Consider the following 26,356-nt stretch of genomic DNA (forward strand, 5'->3'; position numbering starts at 1 on the left):
CCCCCGTGGGTGACTCTTCATTCCCTCCGGCCGGGGGTCAGGGGACCTTTTCCCCTTCACTTGCGGCGCGAGCGAGGGGATCGGGGCCGGGAGCGCACAACTGGCCTAGGGCGGCGCCTGAGCCGCGGAGCAGGGGGCCAGCAGCCGCTGCCCGAGCGCGCTCCTCGCGGAGGCCATTACTTCCAGCAGTGCCAAAAGTGTGCGCCTTCTTCGGAGGGCGGAGGTCAGGGGCCGTGCGCCGCCTCCAGGCGACGCGACCCTTACCAGGCCCTCCGGGGCCCGGGACCCCCAAAGCGCAGGATGCCGAAGCCGCGGTCTGGGCCCACCACCGAGCTCCCGGGCAGGCAAAGGCCGTCTATGGCGTCCTCGCTCATTGCTCGCGCCCGCCGCGGGCGGTGCCGGACCTCGCCCTTCCCCACCGCTCCCCTCCCCCTCCCGAGCCCGCCGCGGCTCCCGAGGTGACACGGCCCGGACCCTCCATTCTCTGCCCCAGTGTATTTAACTGGCACAACCTAATCGGCTGCTCCCTCTCGAGGACAAACCCTTCCCTCGGACGGACGGGCCCAGCAGCCAACCACCGGCCAGAATTGGCGTGCGTCCCGCTCCCTGTCGGTGGGGGCCTCGGTGGGCGGGGCTCGGGCAGCTAGCAAGTTGAGTGGAGCCACGGCTGACGTGAGTCAACAAAGGTCACGTGAAGCGAGCGGGCCACGCTGATTGGCGGCGCCGGCCGGGCGGGGAGGGGGGGGGGTCACGGCGGCGGCGTGGGGTTCGCTGTGTGACACAATTACAACAACTTTGTGCTGGTGCCGGGGAAGTTTGTGTCTCCAACGAATCCCCCCCGCGTCCCTCAACCCCGCACGCTCCGGCCGTTCCCGCCATCTCCGCCCGTGGCTGCCCCTCGCCCGCTCCCGCGATGTGACCCTACAAGCCGAGCCGCTGCCGCTGCCGACCCGGGGGCTCCGCAGCCCCTGCCGCCGCCGCCTTCACCGCCGCCGCGTTGGGATTTTTCGTCGCTGCCGCCTGCGGCGGAGGAGGAGGCGGCGATAAAGTTGGTGTGCCGGTCCCGCGCGGAGATTGGGGGCGTCGTTGTGGGCCCCGGCCCGGGGGGAGGTGTCGGCGTCGGAGTTGTGAATTCGCTGCGTTTCCATGAAATCCTGCGGAGTGTCGCTCGCTACCGCCGCCGCTGCCGCCGCCGCCGCCGCTTTCGGTGATGAGGAAAAGAAAATGGCGGCGGGAAAAGCGAGCGGCGAGAGCGAGGAGGCGTCCCCGAGCCTGACAGCCGAGGAGAGGGAGGCGCTCGGCGGACTGGACAGGTACGGGCCGCCGTCACCCGCCCGGTCGGCTCCGGACGGGTTGGCGCCGCTCTCCGGGGAGGCCGGAGCGCGGCTCGCCTCTGGCGGCGGCGGGGCGAGCACCTTGGCTTGGCGCTCTCGGTGCCGTAGCCGCCGCCGGGGCCTCGAGCTCGGGCAGGGATGGGTCGGTGGTGCAGTTGGACCTTTAACGAGCCGCGTGTGTCTCTCTCCACAGCCGCTTCTTCGGTTTCGTGAGGTTTCATGAAGATGGCGCCAGGACGAAGGCCCTGCTGGGCAAGGTAAGGTAGCTGCGGGCCGGAGCGCGGACACGGTCTCCCCGGCCGGCGCCCCGCTCGCCCCGAACCCCGCGGCCCCGCGGCCCGGCCAGCGCTCATTGTGGCCGCGAACGAGGGCCGAGGGGCTTCCGGAAAACTATTTCCTGCTTCTGCTCCCCCCCCCCCCCCCGCCCCACACACACACCCCCGGATCCCTCTCTCGCTCCCTTGCGAAATCGCCCTCTCCTCTCGTAGCTGGAGGAACAGAGACGGCAGCGCTTTGGGGCCGAGCTCAACTGGGTCGACAAAACTGCCTGTTATTTTACGGCTTTGGGAGGGGCGACCGATGATCGCTCCGAGGTGCCTGCTTAGGGTCAGAAGGGCTTGTAAATGTGTGCAGGTTTCCCCGCATTGCCGAGTTAACTTGCCTCCCGTGGTTTTTATTCTTTTTCTCCAGGCAGGCTGTTCGGGAAGTCTACTGTTAACCCAACGTTTGGGGCTTTCTTGTGTCCCCGCTCCCAGAAGGGGGAAGTTGCACGTAGTTTAGGGCGGTGAAGAGTTTGCATGGGTCTGTTGACATGCATCTCGAGGGGTATGGTGTTTTACCTGAAGTTAGGTGACTTGTTTACTTTTTGGGTCTTTCGGCCATAGAAATCCTGTAGTTACTTGTGAATGTGTTTTCTTCTTGGAGCCTCGTTTCCTGCCTATCTGGCAGGGGAGGCCAGGGGGGAATTCGGGGTGCAGTTTCTGTTTATTTGTGTGGAAAGTTGTTGGCACTGTCATTTAGTTAAGTAATGGCTGCTCCTGTCGGCCCAAGATGGCGGGACAGGGTGGGAGGAGAAAGTGAAGGGGGGGGGTTTGGGGGAGGGAGGAGAGGTAAACATGGAAATAAATAGTAGCGATGAATAGGCCTCTCCTTCGGAGTGTGTAGCTCGGTGGTGTTTAATAAAAATTATCCAAGATTATTTGCATCTAGAATTCTTGTACCTTTCTCAAGCTTGGAAGCAGCATTCATAAGCCTGGTAAATGCTTATCAACCTGTAGCACATTTAGTTACCCATCCGTAAGCTATTGAACAAAGGCACTGGAGTCTCGATCTGTCTGCATCAGTTTGTGTCTTTTGACCAAAATCTGATCGAAATGATATTTGTATACTGGCTTCTTAATTGGGACCGTGAAACTTGGAGTGTGCTGGGATAGGTGTTGCATCCATTAGACATTTGCTTTTCTAGCTGAAATCAGTGGCTTTGCATTTGACACCTAGCTTTATTGTTGCAATTGAGAAGGAAGTTTGAAATGACTAAAGCCTTGCATTTTATTCTTAAGTTGATTAAAAAACAAATTTAGCTGTCCCTAATATTTGTCTGTAGTTTGGTTTAGGAGAGTCACTAATTCCTTTTATCTGTAATTACACTTATGTTTTTGTTTCAAAATAACTTAAGTGTAAGGGGTTTCGAATACAAATAATGACCAGAAAGCTAAACTGAAATAATCCTTTTCAGTAAGCCCAGTCCCTTTGACCCATAGAGAAAAGTTGAATTAAACTTTGACTATGTAAGTATTAATTGGCTTCATTAAAATTATTGCTGGAAAAATGAATAGCGACTAGCTCTGAAATGATTTAAGCATAAATGACCTAAGCCTTGAAATTTTTTTTCAACCTGAGTATTTGAAATATTTTATTTAAAAATACTCCACTACTGTCCAAGTTGTCATTCCAAAAGATTAAGCAAAATATTTAAATTTAAGGAGCATTATTTTATTTTGGAGTGATTATTGCCGATCTAATAGGAGGTTGGTAAAATTGTTTGCAAAGATAATGCATTTGGAAAAGTTTGGCCAAGGCTACGGCTTTTGGTTATGGTAATGAAGAAATAAATGGAATCTGATGTTTTATGTGGATAATGTGTAAAATGCTACTTGATTTCATGTATCAGAATGCTTGTATTTAGATGGATTCACAGTGGATTGTGCTTAACATTGTATTTCAGATTGTAATATTGCACCCTGCAGTTATTATGCACTATTGAGTTTAAATTGTAAAAGAACTGAACATATTCAGGTATATTTTTGTGCAAGTGCATTACTTTCTTGATGTTTGAATACAGCAACATCTTATAAATGAGAAACTTGCGAAGCTTCATTATGTTTTGTGGAAGAATGAAGGCTTCATAAAATACTGGGTAATTTGATTAGTAAGTGTTTTGTGGAACTAAAGAAAAAAGGTTCTTCTTTACTTCAGACCCCATGCCTGTGAGGTCCTACCTATTTAGGTCAAGGCTTCTTAGCCTTAACATTAAAATAAAACATTCTAGAGAATGTGCTTGCAACTGCATGCAATTCATGGTTGCGTCCTTGTGAGCTCGAACATACCAGTGAAATGTGTAATGTAAAGCTTGATATTATATAACCTCGCACCATGTGTTTGAATTGGATTCTGAATAGAATGAAGGAGCTGGAGTCCTGCTATAGGAAGTATTGAATTATTTAGTGTCATCCATCTTTTGCACAGCCCTGGTAAACAGTATGTTTTTTGTGGAATGTTGAGCTGTGTTAGTTTCAGAATTCTTATTGTCTGAAAGTCTTAAAAATAAGAGTTGGCTTTTCTTTGTTGGGGTAGGTTCCGGCTACTTACCTAAGAGCAGATACTGGAATTAAATAACTCCCAGGATTCTCTTTTTAGCGATGATTTTTCTCATTACCACCCCTCCACCCCGACCCCCCAACAAATTTAGTCTGCACCTTGTATAACTTTTTTTTTTTGACAGAAATTTAGCTATTACTACTTGCTTTCAAAAATTCTTATTCCTATATATTATTGGATCTTCTCTCAAGTTTTTAAATTTAAATTAGTAGGTTTTTAAAAAGGTTAACTCTTGACTTAAAAGATTTGGAAAGTTTAAAACGTTTAATAATAACTATCTCTTACTTGCCCGTAAACTCGTTATGTACCTTTTCTAGGTGAGAATACTTTGTCTAAACTGCTGATTTCTCTTAGTCTCTGAATGCATTTGTGAGATTAATTTATATTGGAGTCATTGAAAGAATTTTTGTTTGAATGATTGCCGTTTGATATACAGTGCTTGGGGTTTTGGATGAAAAAGAAATTAGTAATACAGTATATTATTTTGCAGTAATACCTTTAAAATATTTTTAAAAGATTGTAAACAGCAAGTGGTTGCTTAATCAGAGTTCTTGAAATATAGCTGATCTTGATTACTTTTCTCTTTAAACTAATGCTGACCATCTTTTGGTAACATAATTCAAGATTCTTATTTTTTTAATTATAGTGGAGTTACTGAAAAGTAATTAAGAAGTGAAACATTTCAACAGAAATTAACTGTGGTGACACTTTTAGTACATTTTTGAAAATCTTTTGGATTAATCTTGTTTTCAGTTAATAAGGATTTGAGTTAAAAAATAATATATAGTAATATATAGCATGAATATAGTAATACTATATGTATTTATAGTAGTTATATAATGCTAAAGGGTTGGGGAATCTTTTGTCAGGGAACTATTGCTAAAATACATAGTTCACTTTGAAGTATCTGTATCATTTTTAAGTTTGTATTAAATACTCTTATTGGGATTTTTTTTTCTTTTGTTATTTTAATCAATAGAAAGATTATGTAGAATACTTAGAAGTAGTTATGGATTGTTTACCATTTTAAAATGTGTGTGTCTAAAAAAATAAAATGTATGTGCTTTTTTTCCTAGGAGATAATTAGTATGAAAGTAGTTGGAATTTAAAATTTTGGGGGCAGTGGAAGTAGTTTAAGGTCCATTAAAGCATGTATTTTCCTAAATTTGGTTCGCTTGCATGTAGACGGTAAGGGAAAATTATTAGGTTAGTTGTAGAGGTGGCTTTTTAATACTATAATATTTGGATGTTGATGTTTAAAATTATGCTATATTATGTGTGTGTTTTGTTTGCTGGCACTTAAAGGAATATATTCATTTTCAGTGCTAAAGGAGATTAGTGTTTGGGTTACAAAAGTAACCACAGAATAATGTCATACTTTTTTGTTTGAAAATTAGGTCTTTAATATGATGCATCTTAAAAAGTATTTTCTAGTTTGGAAAGTTGTCTTGTAAACAATTATAGTCATTATTATTTACCCGGACAAAGTCTCATGCAGTTACTATACATTTCCTAAGATTTTGATACATTCCTGGTAATAAAGCTATAGTAAGAGATTATAGAAAATGCTTGCTTATCTGGCCACACATTAGAATTGCAGGAACATATAAACATGCGCTTTTTAAGTTCTGAACCCCCCCCCCCCCCGCCCCGCCCCAATAGCTCTTTTCTGTAGACTCGGTTACAAATTGAAATGACTAGGGAACATTTGGCTGCCACTTCTATATATTTCAGGTTGTTAAGAAAAACTGCGTGAGAGATGAGTTTCTGTGATGTAGATGGTAAAGTGGAATGGTGGGCCATGCACTTTGAACCAAGGTGAAGGTTCAGTGCTTTGCTAGCTACAGAGTAAAAATATCTTTTTCTGACTTGATTATGTAACATTTAGTTTTTAATTTATGTAATACCAGTATTATTTTGCAGATTTGAAAAGGTTTTTTTTGGTTAAGTTTATTTTACTTTGAAACTCATTTTGATGCTTTGAGCTCTTTGAAATTGATGTTAGTGACTGTGCATTATTAATATTTTTTAAATGTATCCAGAGAACTAATTTATGTTACAAAAACACCACTAGATTGTCTAAGAATTGAAATGGTGGTTAGGTTATTTAAGACCCACATGTATTTGTGGGCTAGTTAATTAATGGAGTTTATTTAATGAATATATAACTGACAGTCTTACGTACTCATACTGAAGCTTCACATATAATTGTATCAGTTTTCTATACTGGTTTGTAATTTGTCGATAGTAAATTAGAGCAACAAATATTTGAGTACACTGAATGCAAGTCTTCTATGCAGGGAATATGAAGATAACATAGATATCCCTTGTCTGCATTAAAAACTTACAGTTCCCTAAAAGGGTGAGATATAAGTATAAGGATGACTATCACAAAAACATCAGTGGCAGAAGAAAAGTATGAAGTATCCTGAAAGCTTATGATAAAGGTCAGTTTAACAATTTACAAGTTAGAATGGCTCTTTCTTTTTTTGCCACCCATAAAAACATTGATTAGCAAACATGCACAAAAGCAGTCACAGGAACCTGTTGGTGAAGCTGGACAACGGAAGTCTCAGCTCTTTGTCCTTGTAGGTAGTCTATCAAGGACCTTGCTGGAAAGGTGCTTTGGAGGCACATGTAGCAATATGTTAGCAGCAGTAGGCATTAGCCCCAGAATCACCTGATCAGTGGTGGAACACAGGGCTGAATGGGACTCTCAGAGTATGTGTGCATTCTGGAGAGTATTGGGATCCTGGATTTGCTGATTCTTAGACCCTGTTCATGCAGAGGTGGAGACGCCTTTACAGTATTTCTAGCCAAGCCACATTAACTTGGACATCGTTCATTTCACTGATGAAAACTTACTTCTGACATTCCTTATGCTACCTAACACATTCTCCTGACTGAAGTAAAGGCAGGAGAACCATTGCCTTTGTAGAGTGCTGTCATGGCTCCTGTCTTCCTCATGTCTCTCATTTTTAGATTTAACTATTCTGGACTGTGTATTCCTGATTTGGGAATTTCAGAAGTTAACTAACAGCCCCTGGATTTTAGATTACTGGAATTAACTTCAAAAGTTAACTGATAGTTGCTAGGTTAAAATTAATGAAAGTACATGAGACTCACTGTACCCTGATGTGTATTTCATTTAATTTTTTTCTTAAAACATTTAATGAGAATTTATATTATGTATCATTCTGTGTCAGACATTTAAAACTCAATTATTTCATTCAGTTTTTGTAATATGAGTTAAATGGGGGGCGGAATTCACATTTGTGAGATAACTGCACAGTGGCTTCTGGGCTAGCTTAATTTACAGATAGCCTTTTCCATTTATCTAGGCACATGTTTCAACAAATTATGCACTTTGAACACCAGACCCCAGAAGAGAAAGAAAGACCCAGCTCTTAGCTCCTCATGCTGGGGACTCTTGTGATCTGTACCTTCTTTCCCTAGATGGGTAGTGCTGGAGATGGGCAGGACATTGATGGCTCCTGCAAAAACACTATTTGCTTTCTTGGATCCCCATTTTCAGTTAGTTTACTCTTGGGGCAGTTGTAAATTGAGTTTCAAAGTTCTATCCTAGATTGGGCCTCAGTAGAATGTCTCTTGTTTATAGGGTGGGGCTTATTTCTTGATTGTGTTTCTTGGAGATGGTGTTTCTTGACTTCTTTATCAGCAAGCAATCTTTTAATTTTGTTTAGGAACACATGATTTAAAATCAGATTTTAGCTTTTAGCATATGTTCAAAGGATCATCTGCTGTGTGTTCTGTCCCTCTCTGATCTCATTTTGTAGTAATATTTACCTTTGTTATGAGTTCCTAACTTGAGATCCTTGAATTGAGTGTTTATGGGTCAGTTTAGGAAATTCTCTGACAAAGTTTTGGAAGGATACTCAAGAAGTATTTGAATAATGATCATCTTGGAGTACAAAGTGGCTCTAGGGTGAGGAGGAGGGGAGATTTTATTATTTTTTATTTTTTAAATTTTGATTTATTTTATTTATTTATTTTGGCTGCTTTGGGTCTTCCTTGCTGCACGCGCGGGCTTTCTCTAGTTGTGATGAGCGGGGGCTGCTCTTCGTTGTGGTGCACTGGCTTCTCATTGCGATGGTTTCTCTTGTTGCGGAGCATGGGCTCTAGGCATGTGGGCATCAGTAGTTGTGGCACGCAGGTCCAGTAGTTGTGGCTCGCGGGCTCTAGAGCACAGGCTCAGCAGTTGTGGCGCACGGGCCCAGTTGCTCTGCGGCACGTGAGATCTTCCCGGACTAGGGCTCAAACCCGTGTCCCCTGCATTGGCAGGCGGATTCTTAACCACTGCGCCACCAGGGAAGCCCCAGGAGGGGAGATTTTAAACAGATTTCTGTACCACTGTGGGCTTTTTTTGTTGTTGTTATTTTAACCATAGACATGCATTACCTTAAAAATAATAAAATAAGCACACTGATAGTGAGTATGCCAGAATTATATTTTGGTTGATTAAAGATGGATTTTATACTACGGTGTGTAGTTAGAGATACCTGTGAATACCTTGTTGTCAAGTTGGGATACTTCTCGTCTTGATGGTCCTTCAGTGGGGATAGGGGTAAATGAAGTAGAGGTGTGTACCCTATTTGGTCCTATTTCTTTCTTTTTTTCTTTTTGCTGCCCTCACCCTGGTCTTATTTCTTTGCATTTTATTTACATGACTTTGTTACAGCTGCTGTACTCATTCTTCATTTTGGTCTTTAGCATCTGTTTCATTGATGACTTTATTTTTGGGCCTGAGTTGGCCCGGGCTTACATTTGGGACCTAATTAAAAACTGTAACCTGGAAGGGTGGGAGTAATCTCTTATTTAGATAGTTTTAGGTTTCTCAGCCAAGTTATGGCCGTTTGCCACTTTCTTCTATAAGGTTTTATTTTCTCTTACTATTTCTTCCTTTTATTATATTTTTTCTGTACTTCTCTACGTTGCTAAGAGTGACATCATTCTGTTGTGAATGTGTTCTTGTATTCTTGTATTCGTGGTTTTGTCTGTGGTAGTATTTTGTCTGTGTTAGAGTAAATAAAAGATGCTACTGCTAAGTTTATTCTCAGGAAGAAGGTTGGGCTTTGTTAAGAGTATTGCATGAGGTCATCTAATTTATTTTAATTTAGAACAGTGGAAGAAACCTTTTTAGATAAAGGATTGTATTTAGACTAGATCTATTACATTATGTTCGTTAGATCTTTCTCTTTTTAAAAAAACAGTGTATTAGGGAAAATTTCCAACATTTTCAAAAGCAGAGAAAATCAACCAACCAACCCTCACCAGTCATTACCCAGCTTCAACAATTTTCAACTCGTAACCAGTCTTGTTTCATCTGTATTTTGCCCCTCGCTGCCATTATTGTGAAGGAAATCTCATATCAGTCACATCATTTAATCCATAGATATTTCAGTTTGTCTCTGAAACATAGCCACAGTGCCTTTATTACACATAAAATAAGTTCTTAATATCAAATATCCATGGGCCTTGATTTTTTTTTTGCCATTTGGAAGCTAAGAATTAGTTGCTTGGGAAATGAGTAGAAAGCAGATATTTAGCTGAATATGTGTGAGTTTTTATTTTAATATTGTGGTAGAATTCTGTAATAGAATATTACATAATACGTGACAGAAGAGAGAATTTTTCCTAAGAACTTTATGAATCTTAGTTGCTTGAGTCTGTTTGGATAGTTTATATATTTAGGGAAAATTTATTTATTTTATTTAAAAAAATTTATTTATTTTTGGCTGCGTTGGGTCTTCGTTGCTGTGCATGGGCTTTCTCTAGTTGTGGAGAGCGGGGGCTACTCTTCATTGTGGTGCGTGGGTTTCTCATTGCGGTGGCTTCTCTTGTTGCGGAGCACGGGCTCTAGAGTGCAGGCTCAGTAGTTGTGGCTCACGGGCTCAGTAGTTGTGGCTCGTGGGCTCTAGAGCGCAGGCTCAGTAGTTGTGGCGCACGGGCTTAGTTGCTCCACAGCATGTGGGATCTTCCCGGACCAGGGCTCTAACGTGCCCCCTGCATTGGCAGGCGGATTCTTAACCACTGCGCCACCAGGGAAGCCCGGAAAATTTGTTTTTAAGATACAATAGTTAAATGTTTTAGGTTTTTGAATTTCAAGTGTCAGAATGAGAAATAGAAAAGCTTTTACTTTGCTTGATTGATTTGTGAGACGTTTGCTGAACTGCTGTGAGTGAGGGACTGTGCCAAGTCCTGGGGCAACAAGTAACACTTGGCCTCTGCCCCTGCAGTCTGTGGAGAGAGATAGACAGACGGAGTGACCATATGATGTAGTAAGTACCATAATCAAGGTATATGCAAAGTGCTATGAGCTCTCAAATGATGGAGCAATTAAAACATTTAAAACTTTTGATTATGGGTAATTTAAGCTATCCACACAAATTCCCATTTAGACTGGAGAAGTGGGTAAGAGAAACTGCACAAAAATGTAATGACATTTTGGCCGTGGTTATCAAACACGAATAGAAAGAAGTTGAACAAGAGGAAAAAGAAGGTAGAGTTGGAGGTATTGAAGTTAAATGGTGTTTGAGGAATTGTGAATAATTTAGTGTGGACAGAGAGAGGGTAGGGTGTCTTAGTGGGATTGGGAGGAGGTAATTGAGCATGTGAAGGCCCCCATCCCTGTAGGCCATAGGAGGTTTTGGGGAGTCATTGAACTCAACTCTCTAATCAGGGGAAGTGACATGACCAGAAGTAGATTTTCTGGGAATATTATTGGCTACAGTGAGGGATAAAGTGGAGGAGAAAGGAACCTAGTTGTGAAGTACTGATGGATAGATAGCACTGCATGGATTTTAGAGTAGAATTCTGCTTCTGCCACTTACTAGATATATGATCTTTGGGCAAATTATTCCATCTTTCAGAGGCTCAGTTTTCTCATCTGTAAAATGGAAGTGGTAATAGATTTCTGGCAGGCTATTGCATTTTGTGTTAGGAAAAGAAGATATGTAAAGTGCCTGGCATTGGGCCTGGTGTGGAAGGTGCTCAGTACAAGATATGTGTTATCATCTTGGAAAATAATTTTTAAAGTGAGGCTGTAGTTGAGGAATGAGGGGGGAGATAGAGGCAAGTTTGAGATCTCTTGAAAACACCCTTCCCTGACTTTCCTAACATCTGACTACTTTGGCTTTCTTTCTGCATCTCTGACCACATCTCAGTCTCCTTTGCAAGGAGATTCTGTTCTAGATCTTTTTTACTCTGTCTGCTCCCAAGTTGCATGTATACTTGACTGCCACTTGATTACTTTACCTGGGTATCTTGAAGGCATCTTAAACTGAACATATACAAGCTGAATTTATGATTGTCTTTGATGTTCCTTTTCTTAGTAAATAACGCTTACCACTACCCTTGCCAGAAACCTTAGAGTCATTTTTAACTCCTCTTTTTCTTAACTTATCACATCCTAACAGTCACCCTATCTTGACGTTTCTACATCTTAAATTTCAAATCTGTTTGTTTTTCTCCATCCTCACTGCCACCATTCTAATTGCAGCCATGATCCTATCTTTCTTTTGAAATACCTTCATGCAGCTTTTTTGAATAGGTATACTTGTGCAGAGTACAAAATTGAAAAGTTACGTAAAGGATGTTGCAGTAAAAAGAAAATCTCTCTTCCACACCATCTTCTAGTTATTTAGTTCCTATTCTCAGGCAGCCATTGATAAAAGATTTGTTGGGTAACTTCATATTTCAGCACCTGTATATTCTGTTGTATTTTTTTCCCCACACAAATGAGATACCGTATACAAGTTGTTAAAATGCTTTGTTAATTTTGCTGCTTGCCGTATGAAAATATTACTTGTTTTTATATCGAATTGTCTTGGGTTTGAGAGTTCTTTCATTCAAGTAGTGAGATGTTGGTGAGGCGATCGGTTTGGGTGATGAAGTTATTTTGATTTTGAGGTTCTGTTACTTCTTTTATATAGGGTATGAAAGGTAGAAATTCTTCAACATGCAAAAGTTTTAATTGAAAGTATGTTCACATGTGTTTTACTAAGATAACAGTTGCTTAATTTTATATGCTGTGAACTGTCAGTTGGAATAAGTGGCAACATTTGCCTTCACATTTTGGTTTTATTGGTGTGACTGATTATCAGTCTCCATGAATACTAATTTAATTTACTTCCCTGAATGTTTAAAGAAGTAGCCATAGTTTATACTACTTAATATCTTATACTTGCAGGAGTCATTCACCTTCTTGACTTATTCTTAGTTTTTATTATATAAAAGGAAACATAGGTAAACTTGTATTCTTGATTAGTCATAAACAGTACAGGGCCTAGTGCGTTACTAACTTATAGCAGAATATCTTTATTTCCATTATAGATTGACTGGCGGTGGAGTTAGAACAATGGTACGTTAGTTTTTTGAGGTTATTAACCATTTGAGGGTCAGTGTAGCTGTATACATTTTGTATATGGTTTTGGGGAGTGTTTGGTTCCCTTTGAAGCCCAACTGTGGACTCCAGTATTTTCAGTTAGTTTAATTTACTTTATTCTTGGGTAGAGGTGTTAACAGTAGGAGTGTGTTGAGAAGAAAGAAAAGCTTTAGTACCACTGGATTGGTTAGGTTTAGATGGTATGGATTTTACCACACAGTTTTGTGGTGTTCTATGACCACTTCACATATTCTCTCCAGTTCTCCTCTATTGAATATAAGGGTGCTGGGGGAAGAGAATGTGGACTGATCCCTAGAGAACTTATTGCTCTAACTGGAAAAATGGGTGTAAGCACATACTACCTTAACATAGTTAATAGGCTTTAGAATTGTTCCTCAGCCTGGGTGCTTAAAATGCTGGCTTGATTGGGAGGCTGTGTGATATACTGGGAAGAACAGTGGATCAGAAAACTGAAGACTGGTGTTTGAGTCTGCTGCCTACTTTGTGAAGTTGCTTAATCCTTATAGTCCCCAGTTTCACCGTCTGTTAAGATGAACGGCTAGGGATTAAGAATTTCCAAAGTGACTATCTAGCATCAGAATTCTAGGTGGTGGTTCATTTGAATTTTTAGGATTGACTCAATTCTTAAAGATTTTGACCCAGAAGGAGGGCACAGTTCTGGATTGCAATTTTCTTTGATTTCAGCCTCAAGGCTTCAAGACCAGAAACGAATGCAGGCACATAATGGAACTGAGAGTTGTATGTTTTTGTTAGTCTCACATGATAAATTATTCAGTTAGTCTTTGATTTGAAAGTTGGCCTTATTTATTAATGGTTAGTGTTTTGACTTCTCCAGATTATTTATTTCTTATAGTTGGGGTAGTTATTTCTTAGGTCAGATCTGATGTTTCTAATTCTAGAAGATGGGTATAATCACTGTGTATTTACCTTTTCCTAGGAACTCATGACAGGGCTAAATGAATTCTCAGATGTGAATTGATAAGAAATGTCATATTAGATACGTACTATTAGGTACTGGGCATTTGTGTGTTACAAGGATGAGTAAGGCCCCTCAGTTTCCCTAAAAGTAGCAAGAATTGGCATTGAGGCATTTTCTGATCTATTGAATGTAAACTTTTATTGTTGAATTTTGCTCTGTGTGTGTGTGTATGTGTATGAGTATATTATGATTATATTTTTATTGTAAGCCTGTCAGTTAAAAAGATAGACTTCGAGTTTGTAAGTTAGATTCAGGGTATAACTTAAGGAGAAACATTTTTTGTAATGCTTTTTCAAAGTATCTATTAATGGATAGATAAATGAAGTGGGTCTTCTGTCATTGAAGATGTTCAAGTTTGCTGATTGACACTACTTGGCCAGGATGTTGTAGACAGCATTCAGATATCAAAGGATAAAATTTACTGTTAAGTTATCTGTAAAGATTATCCAACCCTTTAATAGTCATGATTCTGTGAAAAGAGGTAGCTGGGTCCTGAAAATCTGGAGGAAAAGATGGAGCCCTTACTAATCTGATGTATGTTTTTTGGCTCTTGCTTTGTTTTGTTGGACTTCGTTGTCCTTAACAGAAGTGGACAAACACGTGACAGATTGGCTATCATGAATACATTTCTGTAAATGGAAATTTTTTTCTACTGGCTTTTTAAAAATTGACTTTATTTTAAAATAATTGTAGATTCACCTTGCAGTTGTAAGTAATAACAGATCTAGTACAATATCACGACCAGGATATTGACATTGATAGAGTCAAGATACAGACCTGTTCATCACCACAAGCATCCATCATGTTGTCCTTCATAGCCATATTCACCCCCCCCCCCCCCCCCCGCCCAGTTCCTAACCCCTGGCAAGCACTGATCTGTTCTCCGTTTCTATAGTTTTGTCATTTGAAGAATGTTATATAAATAGGATCAACTGTATGTATCCTTTTGGGATTACCATTTTTCACTCAGTAGCCCTTCCTGGAGATTAATCCAAGTTGTTGTATGTATAGTTTGTTCCTTTTTATTGCTGAGTATTATTCCATGTTATTGATGTACTGCAGTTTCTTTAACTATTTACCCATTGAAGGATGTCTTGAATTATTTTTAGTCTTTGGCTATTGCAAATAAAGCTGCTATGAACATTTGTGTACAGGTGTTTTTGTGAACATAAGATTTCTCTGGGGTAAATGCCCAAGAGTACAATTGCTGATTGTTGCTTGTTTAGTTTTATAAAAAAATGCCAAAGTGTTTTCCAGAGCAGCTCTACCATTTTACATTCCCATCAGCAGTTCCCACCAGTGTTCTAGCTTTGTTGCACCTTTGCCAGCCTTTGGTGTTATTACTGTTTTTTATTTTCCACATTCTGATAGGTGTGTAGTGATAGCTCATTGTGGTTTTATTTTGCATTTCCCTAAAGGTTAGTGATGTTGAATATCCTTCATGTCCTTATTTTCCATCTGAATAGCCTCTTTGGTGAAATGTCTATTCATGTCTTTTGGATTATTGATTTGAGATCTTTCTTTTTCTCTGATGTACAAATTTAGTGCTGTAAGTTTTCATTTCTACTACTTTAGTTGTGTACCACATGTTCTTATATGTTGTATTTTCGTTCAGTTTTATGTGTTTTTAAGTTTCCTCTTCAGGTTTCCTCTTTGATTCATGGAGTATTTAGTAGTGTGTTACTCAGTTTCTATATACGTATTTGGAGATTTGGCGATTTTCCTGTTTTCACTGTCACTGATTTTTAGCTTGATTCCTTTATGATTAGGGAATTGACTCTAATTTTCATTCTCTTAGTTGACATCTGTTTTATGATCCAGGATATGGTCTATCTTGATAACTGTTGCATGAGTGCTTGAAATGAATGTGTATTCTGTTGTTGGATGGAGTTTTAATATACATGAGAGTTAGATCTTATTGGTTGGTTGTATTGTCCAGTTCTTCTATATCCTTGCTGATTTTCTGTCAGGTAGTTCTGTCGATTGCTGAGAGTGTGGCGTTGCCAAGTTTCCAAGTGTAATTGTGGATTTGTCCGTTTTCCTTTTATCAGTTTTTGCTTCTTGTACTTTGAGGTTCTGTCATTTGTTGTGTGCATATTTAGGATTGTCATGTCTTCTGGTGGGTTGTTCCCTTTATCATTATGTAGTATCTCTTTTGGTCTTGCTAAAATTACTAGTAATTTTACTTGCTCTGAGGTCTACTTTATCAATAGTAATATTGCTATGCTTCATTTTCAAAAAAATTAATATTTACATGGTTTTTTTTCATACTTTCACTTCACCTATTGTATTTAAAGTGATTTTTTTTTGTGTGTGTGTGGACAGTGTATTGCTAGATCATTTAAAAAAATCTACTCTGCCTGTCTCTTTTAATTGGTGTATTTAGACTATTTACACTTAAGGTAATTATTGATATGTTAGAGCTTAAGTGTGCTGTTTTATTATTATTATTTTTTGTTTGTTTTCTCTTTCTCATTTCTCTGTTTCTTGTTTCTTACCTCCCTATGGTTTATCTGGATATATTTTTTGGATTCCATCTTGATTTGTAGTGTTTTTAAGTGTGTCTCTTTGTACAGATTTCTTAGTGGTGGCTCTGGGGATTGGAATATTCATATGTAATTTATCACCATCTTCTGGTATGGATGTTTTACCACTTCGAGTGAAGTGCAGACCTTTACTTTCATTTAGGTCCTTTTGCCCTCTCTCTCTCTTTTTTTTTTTTTTAAATAAATTTATTTTTGGCTGTGTTGGGTGTGTGTGGTGCGTGGGTTTGCTCTAGCTGCGGAGAGCAGGGGCTACTCTTCGTTGCTGTGTGCTGACTTCTCATTGCTGTGGCTTCTCTTGTTGCAGAGCACGGGCTCTAGGTGTGCGGCCTTCAGTAGTTGCAGCACGTGGGCTCAGTAGTTGTGGCTCGCAGGCTCTAGAGTGCAGGCTCTGTAGTTGTGGTGCATGGGCTTAGTTGCTCCACGGCATGTGGGAATTTCCCGGACCAGGGATCGAACCCTAGTCCCCTGCATTGGCAGGCGGATTCTGAACTACTGCACCACCAGGGAAGTCTTGCTCTCTCTCTTTTGAAATGTAATTTTCTTAAGTGTTTTCTCTGTGTAACATGGAACATCACACCAGATGGTATGATAAATTTTGCTTCAACCAGCAAATATGATTTAATGAAACTCATGCATTGTATAATAGTTTCATTATACTTACAATTTTATCTATTACAATGTTCTTTTTCCTTTCTGAAGTCCCAGCCTTCTGTTTTCATTTCCTTTCTATTTAGAGAACTTTTTAAGTCATCCTTTCAGGGTAACTTTGCTAGCAACAAATTCTCTTAGTTTTTCTGAGATTGTCTTTATTTCCCTTCATTCCTGAAGGATTTTTTTGCCATATATAGAATTCACAAGGTACAGTTCTTTTCTTTCAGTATGGGAAAAATGTGCTATTTCCTTCTGTTGTCTATAGTTTCAGATCAGAAATTTTCTGTCATTAGAATCTGTGTTCCCCTGTAAGTAATTCATCGTTTTTCTCTGGCTGCTCTCAAGAATTTTTCTTTGTCTTTAGTTTTCAGATGTTATGATGTATTTTGGTGTGGATATCTTTAGTTTTATTTTGGGGTTCTTCCAGTTTTTTCTTTCTGTGGTTAATGTGTTTCACCAAAGTTTGGAAGCTTTTAGTCATTATATCATAGAATACGTTTTAAGTCCCACCTTCTCTTCCTCTGGGACTCTGGTAAGAATCTTAGCTCTTTTGTTTTTAGCTCATAGGACCCTGAGGCTGTTTTTGCTACCACCCCCCCCCCCACCCCAGTCTATTTTCTCATTTAGGTTGGCTAAATTCTATTGATCTGTTCACTATCTCTGTTGTCTTTCACTTCCATTCTACTGTTAAGTCCATCCAGAGAATTTTTATTTTGGTTATTGTATTTTTTAGTTTTATAATTTCCATTTGGTTCTTTTAAAATAACTTTCCTGAGACTTTCCATTTTCTAATTTGTTTCAAGAGCAGTTGTAATAGCTTGCTGAAGCATTTATGTTGACTACTTTAAAATCTTTGTCAGATAATTCATCAAAACGCTGGTTCATCTCAGTGTTGCATCTGTTGATAGTTTTCTCTCTTCACTTTATACTTTCCAGGCTTTTGGTATGGTGAGTGGTTTTCAGTTGTACCCTGGACATTTTGGTTATCATGTTATGAGAACTCAGGACCCTATTCCTTTTTTTTATGGTAGGCAATCTTGTTGAGGTGTAGTGCCAGGACTGGGTGGCTGTGTATGTTCAGCTTCTGACTGAGCTCTACTGACAACCACCCTGGTAAAAGTAGAGCACTGAATCATACTGTCTTGGTGCAGACTGATGGGATGCAAGTTCAGCTCTCCCCTTGTCCTCACTGATAATCTTCCTGGCAAAAGTTGGGCACCAGTTTACACCACGTGGTTTTCTCTGAGTGGGGGGTGTAAGATCAGCTTCCTGATGGGTCATGCTTCTCAGCAAGAAAGAAGTGGAGGGCTAACTCACACCACCCTGATGCTGCAGGATGGAGCAGAAGCTCCCCACTTTTTACCACTTCCCCTGAGTTGAAGCCAAGTGGTGGGTGGTGGAAGCTCAGTTCTCTCTGGGCACCACTGGCACCCAGAGAATGGGTGAAGCGGATTGTCGGCTGCTTCATCTTGCTTGGCTTCTTTATTCAGTATCACTGATGGGTGGGTGTGGAGGTTCAGCTCTCCACTGGTCCCTGCTGACACTAGGGATGGGGGGAAAGTGGACTGCTAGCTGGCTCCAACATACACCGCTTTGTTCAGTCTTGTTGATGCCAGGTAGGGTGCTGGTTCAGCTCCTGTCTGGTTCCTGTGGATACCAGGCCCCTGTGTGTGTGTGTTCATTCAAATGTAGTGGTGATTAATCCTGCCTCACACAGCTTTGTTAAGTCTCCTTGCTGCTGGGTGGCCCAGCTTGCCCTTGACTCTGCTGACACTACCTTAAATGGGTGAATCTGAGCACCTCTTGCTTCCACTGAGTGTGGGGTGTAAAGAAAGATAAGCTTCTTTTTCAGTTTTGCCATAACCCAGCACAGGGGTATTGGGGCACCCCCCTGGTTCTGCAGGGCCTGGAAGATCTGCTTCCTACTCAGCCTCGTCCATACCATCCTGGCAGGGAAACTGGAGCCCCCCCGCGTAGGGGATAGCAGATCAACTGCCTATTTTGTCCTGCCAACACTACCCTGGTAGGGGACTCGGATTGACACCACCTGCTCCCCCACTCTGGCTGAGAGGAAGAGGGTATGGAAGATTAGCTGCATGCTTGACCTCGCTGAAACTGGAGGGTTTGCATGGAGGATTTTCCATTGGTGTTTGGCTGGAGTATGGTGGGTATTGCTAAAAAGGTTTCTGTTGGTAAGCTACTTTTTTCCCCGTCCTTTGGCTAGGAGGAAAAGGCTTTTCTTGGGGCTTTTTTGCCTGTGACTTCGGTGGTACTGGACTGGGGGTTTCTGAAGCAGCACCCTGTCCTGGAAATATGGGAGGTAATAAGAAAACCCAGGGAACTCCACTGCCTTGTCATTCCTCAAGTTCTGATGTCTCTAGGAATTCTGCTGCCTTTTTCCCCATCTTTCAGATACTTCCTATGCTTGTTTGTTCATTTACATCCAGGGTTTTTTAGTTATAAGAGGGAGTACCTGAGAGGAATGAAGCTACTCCGTTTTGGTGGAGTTGGAAGTCTTCAACTGACTTTTATAGTAATTCAGTTTGGATTGTGAAAATTTTTACCTAAAGATATTCTGTCACATGAAGTAAGTCTGAAAAAAATCAAATTTATAGGGAAATCTTAACTTTTGACAGTATCAATCAGTGATCATAACATATCTGCATTACGAAGCTGTTTTCTTGTATCAGGGCTTGACCTATAGCTGTATTATTTTGGGGACAAGGATTAAATAACTACAGTGCTTACTTTTGACATCAGATGTTTTCTGTTACATTCTTTAAGGGAAGCATATATTTATTTACATGTATAGAGAGAAACTGAAAGATAAGCTGGTTTATAGCAGAATGTCACTGTTTTGGTTTGCCATCAAATAGCAGTAACTCTTTAGATCCCCATGACAAATAAACCAGTATAAACAGAACATTCTACTTCTTTTGCCATATTAACGCCAGCAAAATAACATCTCTTTCCCAAATTTGAAAACGCTTAAAATAGCATGATTCAGAAGTTTTTAGGAGAAGAGAGGTGGTATAGAGATCTTTACCTATTCAAATGAATAGGCAAGTGAAAACTTAGGAGGTAGGAGGCATCAGTCCATCTGAGGCAGAGGATAACTGTAATTTCAGCAATGTCCATGTTACAAAATTCTACAATTTTAAAATGATGGGCTTTTCATAAGTTATTCCACCTCTAATATTCTGTGATTTTTGTCTTTTTTGTTGTTCTTTCCAACTTGCTTTAGTGCAATTTGTATAGAAACTGAAATTTGATTTTTTTATTTTTAAAGAAAAAATCTTCTGGAAAAAAGAAAAAGCCCTTTAACATGAGTTTTTCTTAAAATAAGTTTAGCTATTTATTCTGTTGCTTTAAGAGATGAGTTGATTTTATTTTCTGTGTAATATGCTAATCCTAATAAGGAATGGTAGATCTTGTGCATTCTTTTTTGACTCATTAGCTATTTTGAATTGTGTTGTTTCTTTTCATATATTTGTGAATTTCCCCCATTTTTTTTTGTTATTGATTTCTCATTTCATTCCATTTTGGTCAGAGGGCATAGCTGTTAGATGATGTTAATCCTTTTAAATTTATGGATACTTACTTGGGTTTATCCTGGAGAGAATGTTCCATGTGCACTTCAGTAGAATGTATTTTCTGCTGTTGTTGGGGGGAGTGTTTTATAGGTGACTTTTAGGTCTTACTGGTTTACAGTGTTCTTCAAATCTTCTATTTCCTTATTGATCTGTCATCAATTGATTATTGAAAGTGGAGTATTGGCAGTCTGCAGGTATTATTGTTAAATTGTGTATTTTTTTTCAGTTTAGCTTTTGTTTCAGGTATTTTGAGTTCTGTTATGTGCATATTTGTTTCTAAGGTTATATCTTCTTAATGAATTGGCCATAGCATGTTCTTTGTCCCTATTAAACAGTATTTGTCTTAAAGTTTATTTTGTCTGATGTTAGTATAGCCACTCCAGCTCTGTTTTGGTTACTGTTTACAGTATATATTTTTACATCTTTTTAGTTTTATCCTATTTTTGTCTTTGAATCTAAAGTGTGTCCTTTTCAGGAAGCATACAGTTGGATTGTGCTTTTTTATCCATTTTGCCAATCTGTGCCTTTAATTGTAAGAGTATTTAATTCATTTACATTTTATGTGATTACTGATAAGGTAGGATTTACATCTGCCATTTTGCTATTTGTCTTCTATGTGTCTTCTGTCATCTTTATTCTCTATTCCTCCACTTCCAACATTTTCCTGTGTGTGTGATATTTTCCAGGGTAACATTCTAATTCCCTGCTTTTTTTTTTTCAATTGGAGTATAGTTGATTTACAATGTTGTGTTAGTTTCAGGTATACAGCAAAGTGAATCAGTTGTACATATAGGTTATTACAGAATATTGAGTAGAGTTCCCTGTGCTATACAGTAGGTCCTTATTAGTTATCTGTTTTATATATAGTAGTGTGTATATGTTAATCCCAATCTCCTAATTTATGCCCCCCCTTCACCTTTTGTAACCATAAATTTGTTTTCTGCATTTGTGACTCAATTTTTGTTTTGTAAATAAGTTCATTTGCACCATTTTTTTAGATTCCATGTATAAGCGATATCATATGATATTTGTCTTTCTCTGACTTACTTCACTTAGTATGACAATCTCTAGGTCCACCCATGTTGCTGCAAATGGCATTATTTCGTTCTTTTTTATGGCTGAGTACTATTCCACTGCATATATGTACCACATCTTCTTTATCCATTCCTCTGTCAGTGGGCATTTAGGTTGCTTCCATGTCTTCGCTATTGAAAATAGTGTTGCAGTGAACATTGGGGTGCATGTATCTTTTTGAATTATGGTTTTCTCTGGATATATGCCCAGGAGTGGGATTGCTGGATCATATGGTAGTTCTACTTCTAGTTTTTTAAGGAACCTCCATATTGTTCTCCATAATGGTTGTACCAGTTTACGTTCCCACCAGCAGTGCAGGATGGTTCCTATTCCTCCACACACTCTCCAGCATTTATGTTTGTAGATTTTTTGATGGCCATTCTGACTGGTGTGAGGTGATACCTCATTATAGTTTTGATTTGCATTTCTCTCATGATTAGTGATGTTGAGCATCTTTTCATGTGCTTTTTGGCCATCTGTCCAGTTCCCTTCTTGTTAATTTTATCTTTTTTTTTGTATTTTAAAGTGGTTGCCCTGGGAACTTAGAACCAGTTCTGATTAGTACCAACTTAATTTCAGTGGTATGCAAAGACTTTGCTTCTGTATAGTTCCTTTTCTTCCCCCCTCCTTTGTGCTGTTATTGTCATATGTTACATTTCTATACACTGTGTTCCCATCAGTACAGCTATATAATTATTGCTTTACGGAGTGTTTTTAAGTCACAAAGGAATTTAACCAAAAATGCATTTATACTCCCTTTTATGTTTACCCAGGTAGTTACCTTTCATGGTGCTCTTTATTTTTTCTTGTGGGTTTGAGTTATTGTCTAGTATTCTTTCATTTCAACATGAATGGCAACCTTTGTATTACTTGCATGCAGCACGTGTCAGCTAGTGGCAAATTCTTAATTTCTCCTGCATACTTAAGGATAGTTTTGTTGGGTATAGAATTACTGGTTGACTGTCTTTTCCTTTCAGCACTTTAACATGTCATCCCATTGCCTTCTGGCCTCCATGGTATCTGGTGAAGAAATCAAGTATTAACTTTATTGAGGATCCCTTATATATGATGAGTCATTTCTTGTTGCCTTCAAAATTCTTTGTCTTTTTTTTTTTTTAGTTTGACTGTAATGCTTCTTAGTGTGGATCTGTTTGAGTTTAATTATTTGGAGTTCATTGAACTTTTTGGCTGTGAGATAATTATTATTTTTAATTATTGAGTTTGGAAAGTTTTCATCCATTATTTCTTTAAATATTCTTTTTTTCCCTTTCTCAACTCTCCTTCTGTGACTTCCAGTTTGCATGTTTTGGTATACTTCATGATTTCCCACCGGTCTCTGAGGCGCTGTTCTTTTTTCTTTATTTTTTCTTTCTCTTTCTTGACTGGATAATCTCGATTGATCTATCCTCAAGTTCATTGATTCTTTCTGCCTGTTCAAGTATGCTCTTGAGCCTTTCTAGTGAATTTTTGAATTCAGTTATTGTGCTTTCTATTTGATCATATATATGTGATTTGTCTCTGTCGATACTCTGTATTGTTTGATACGTTGTTTTTATTTATTTATTTATGGCTGCGTTGGGTCTGCGTTGCTGCTTGTGGGCTTCCTCTAGTTGCGGCAAGCGGGGGCTGCTCTTCGTTGCGGTGCGCGGGCTTCTCACTGTTGTGGCTTCTGTTGCAGAGCACAGGCTCTAGGCACGCAGGGTTCAGTAGTTGTGGCTCGCAGGCTCAGTAGTTGTGGCTTGTGGGCTGTAGAGCACAAGCTCAGTAGTTTTGGCACACGGGCTTAGTTGCTCCGCAGCCTGTGGGATCTTCCTGGGCCAGGGCTCAAACCCGTGTCCCCTGCGTTGGCAGGCAGATTCTTTTTTTTTTTTTTTTTTAAATATTTTATTTATTTATTTATTTATGGCTGTGTTGGGTCTTCGTTTCTGTGCGAGGGCTTTCTCCAGTTGCGGCAAGTGGGGCCCATTCTTCATCGCGGTGCGCGGGCCTCTCACTATCGCGGCCTCTCTTGTTGCGGAGCACAGGCTCCAGACGCGCAGGCTCAGTAATTGTGCCTCACGGGCCCAGTCGCTCCGCGGCATGTGAGATCTTCCCAGACCAGGGCGCGAACCCGTGTCCCCTGCATTGGCAGGCAGATTCTCAACCACTGCGCCACCAGGGAAGCCCCATCGCAGGCAGATTCTTAACCACTGTGCCACCAGGGAAGTCCTCCCTGTCACTGATTTTTAAATGTCTTTTCTCCTATGCTGAAAGTTTTGGTTCTCAAAGACAGTAGCATAATTACTCCATTGCTTCATCACACACTACACACATTAACGGTGTTAGAGTTACAGTGCCAACACTACCATGGTTACTCATTGTTGCTTGAGGATTTTTTTGTAGGTCTTTTTGTATTTAGGATATATTCCACTGGGAATGCTTGGTCAAATTACTGTGTTTTAAAGTTCCTTGAAATAATTATTCTTTGGTTATGTTATTAACTGGCTATGTAGTAAGGTTTATTTGTTTCATTTTGCTTTTGACTTTTTTGGGATTGCTTTTTTAACTTGTAATTTTTTTTTTACAGTGTAACATTTAAAATATTTACATGGTTATAAAATACTTACATTGTTCCAAAATCAAACCTACCATCGTATTCACTCCGTGACCATTTAAAAATTCTAAGTTAATAGCTTTGTTTTAAAAATTAGAGAAAAATACAAATGCACACACATGTCCGTGTCTGTACTGTGGTTATAATTCTTTTTCTCTGATTCTTGATTTGCTTGGGTATTGTAGTAGCTCAACACTTCCAAATTTTTGTCTGTTCAGAGAACTCCCCTCAGTGATAACTTCCTACTCAAAAACCTTTTTTTTCTTTCCATTGACTGGAGTGACATCTGATGTCTCTCAACATTTGGACCCCCCATGAAACTTTTTAACCTCATTCTCCATATTTTTTCTCCATCTTTTCTTTATTCGTTTTTATTTCAAGACTTTCTTCGCATGGCCCCCTTTTCCCTTTTATGAAGCTTTCCCTTATCCTGTAGAAGTGGAACCAATTGCTCTCTGTGCTCCCAGAATCTTTTTTCATTTTAGAGTTTAATTCATCCCTTTTCTGTTAGTGACAGCTTTATTGATACATAATTCACATCAAATATAGAGTTCTAGTATATTTTTAAATAAAAAGAATGCTTCCATTCCTCCAAAGCATCCCCTTTTCATTCTTTTAGCTCTCTTTTTTGGTATTTATCACCACATTCATATTGCCAATGGTGGTATTTCTTGATTTTTAAAAATTTTAGATATTTTTTTTTAGTGGAAGATAACCACCCACCTATCTGCTCCATTTGCCCCCATATTTCCCGCTTCTCCCATAGTGTTATGGTTTTGGATTAAATCAGTGTTTAGATTATGAAGACTATATAAACAAGTGCTGTTCACTGTGACTATTTTTCTTTTTTATGTACAAAACAATTTTTTAAAAAAGGAGTAAATTGGCTTTTTTGTTTTTTAGTTTTCTATGTCTCTCTCATGTATGTAGCCCAGCCCCAGTGTGGTCAAATACATCAGGTAATTTATAGTTCTTTTTTTTTTTTTTTTTTTAAATTAGGCATATCCTTCAAAGATTGCTGTGGCTATGTAGGCCACTAGACCTGTTGGACAACTAGCATTCTGGGACTTCCTGTCATCCTCATCCTGGTGCTGCAAAACGCATAAGCTAGTGTCTTGGTAGCCAAAATAGGGAAGTGGATTATGTGGCCATTCCTCACCCTGATCTGTGCTTGGTGTTTCTGTTTTTATTCAGCATCTCTGGAGTTAAATGTTTGGTTTTGGTATAGGGGAGGGAGGGTTCCCTGGCAGCCTGATCTGGAGGAGTAGATCTAGGGATTTAACTAGTTTTCATTCAGTTTTTTCATAATCTTCCTCTTTTCAACCCCTGCCACCATTTCTTATACCTTTCTTGGATTCTACTGCTTGAATGGGCTTCTGACTTGTCTGATACCTAAGACCCTTGGCATTTCATCTGCTTTTTGTCTTTTAAAATTGTATTAAGCTGCTTTGTTGACTGTTCTCTCTCTTTCTGGTCTGTTTATCTTAATCTGTAACAAACCACCCCCAAAGCACCATTTTATTATGTTCATAGGATCTGTGGGTCAGGAACTTAAAAGAGTCTGCAGGGATGTCATTTTTTTTTTGCCCCACATGTTTGGGGCCTCAGCTGTGATGACTCATGGCAGAGGGAAACTCAAACAACTGGGGCTATAGGATCTACTTTCAAGGTGGCTTCCTCATCAGATCTGTGGCACCTTGGCAGGGATGGCTAGAAGGCTGTCAACCCAAGGGCCTGCCTACATGTGGCTTTCCCAGCATGGTTGTCTTGAGGCAGTTGGGCTTGTTTCATGACAGCTCAAGAGTTAAAAAGATCAGGTGGAAGTTCCATGTCCTTTTATGATCTTTCCTCAGAAGTCACACTGTGTCATTTCTGCCGTAATCTATTGGTCAAAACAGTCACAAGCCCCAACCAGATTCTAGGAGAGGGGACAGAAACTCCATCTCTATTGTGGAATGGCAAGGTTAGACTGCAGAAAAGTATGTGAGATGGGGTTGCGGGGGAGTATTGTGGTGGTCAGTGTTGGAAAGTACAGTCTGCCATAGTTCTATTCGTTCTTAAGGGTGGCTGTCTTTTAATTTCTTCACTCTTTTTCAGAGGTTTTGGAAGAGTTTAACTCATGAATTGTTTAAAAGTCCCTTGCATCATGATTTTTGTTTTCGAGTAAATTTTTCATTGAAGTGTAATGTGAACACAGTTGAGTTCACATATCATAAGTGTGCTAGCGGTTCAATGAATTATCACAGAGTGAACACATTTTGTAAATGCCACCCCAAATCAGGAA

General features: G+C 39.9%; 1 protein-coding gene across 8 annotated transcripts in view; it reads left to right on the forward strand.

Moving 5' to 3' along the window:
* Positions 1-747: 747 nt before the first annotated feature.
* KDM6A (lysine demethylase 6A) overlaps positions 748-26,356 on the forward strand; it is a 208,092-nt gene continuing 182,483 nt past the window's right edge. For 4 of the 8 annotated variants that reach the window (XR_009006745.1, XM_057538990.1, XM_057538992.1 and 1 more), the window contains exons 1-2: positions 748-1,313; positions 1,528-1,591. Coding sequence is in view for 7 of the 8 variants with exons in the window: in XM_057538990.1 (XP_057394973.1) it covers positions 1,147-1,313; positions 1,528-1,591 (231 nt within the window). In the remaining variant the exon portion in view is untranslated. The remainder of the gene's footprint in view (positions 1,314-1,527; positions 1,592-26,356) is intronic. The other 4 variants (XM_057538986.1, XM_057538988.1, XM_057538987.1 and 1 more) reach the window with 1 other exon arrangement.

The sequence above is a fragment of the Balaenoptera acutorostrata genome, chromosome X (assembly GCF_949987535.1).
Source record: "Balaenoptera acutorostrata chromosome X, mBalAcu1.1, whole genome shotgun sequence".
Taxonomy (NCBI): Eukaryota; Metazoa; Chordata; class Mammalia; order Artiodactyla; family Balaenopteridae; genus Balaenoptera; species Balaenoptera acutorostrata.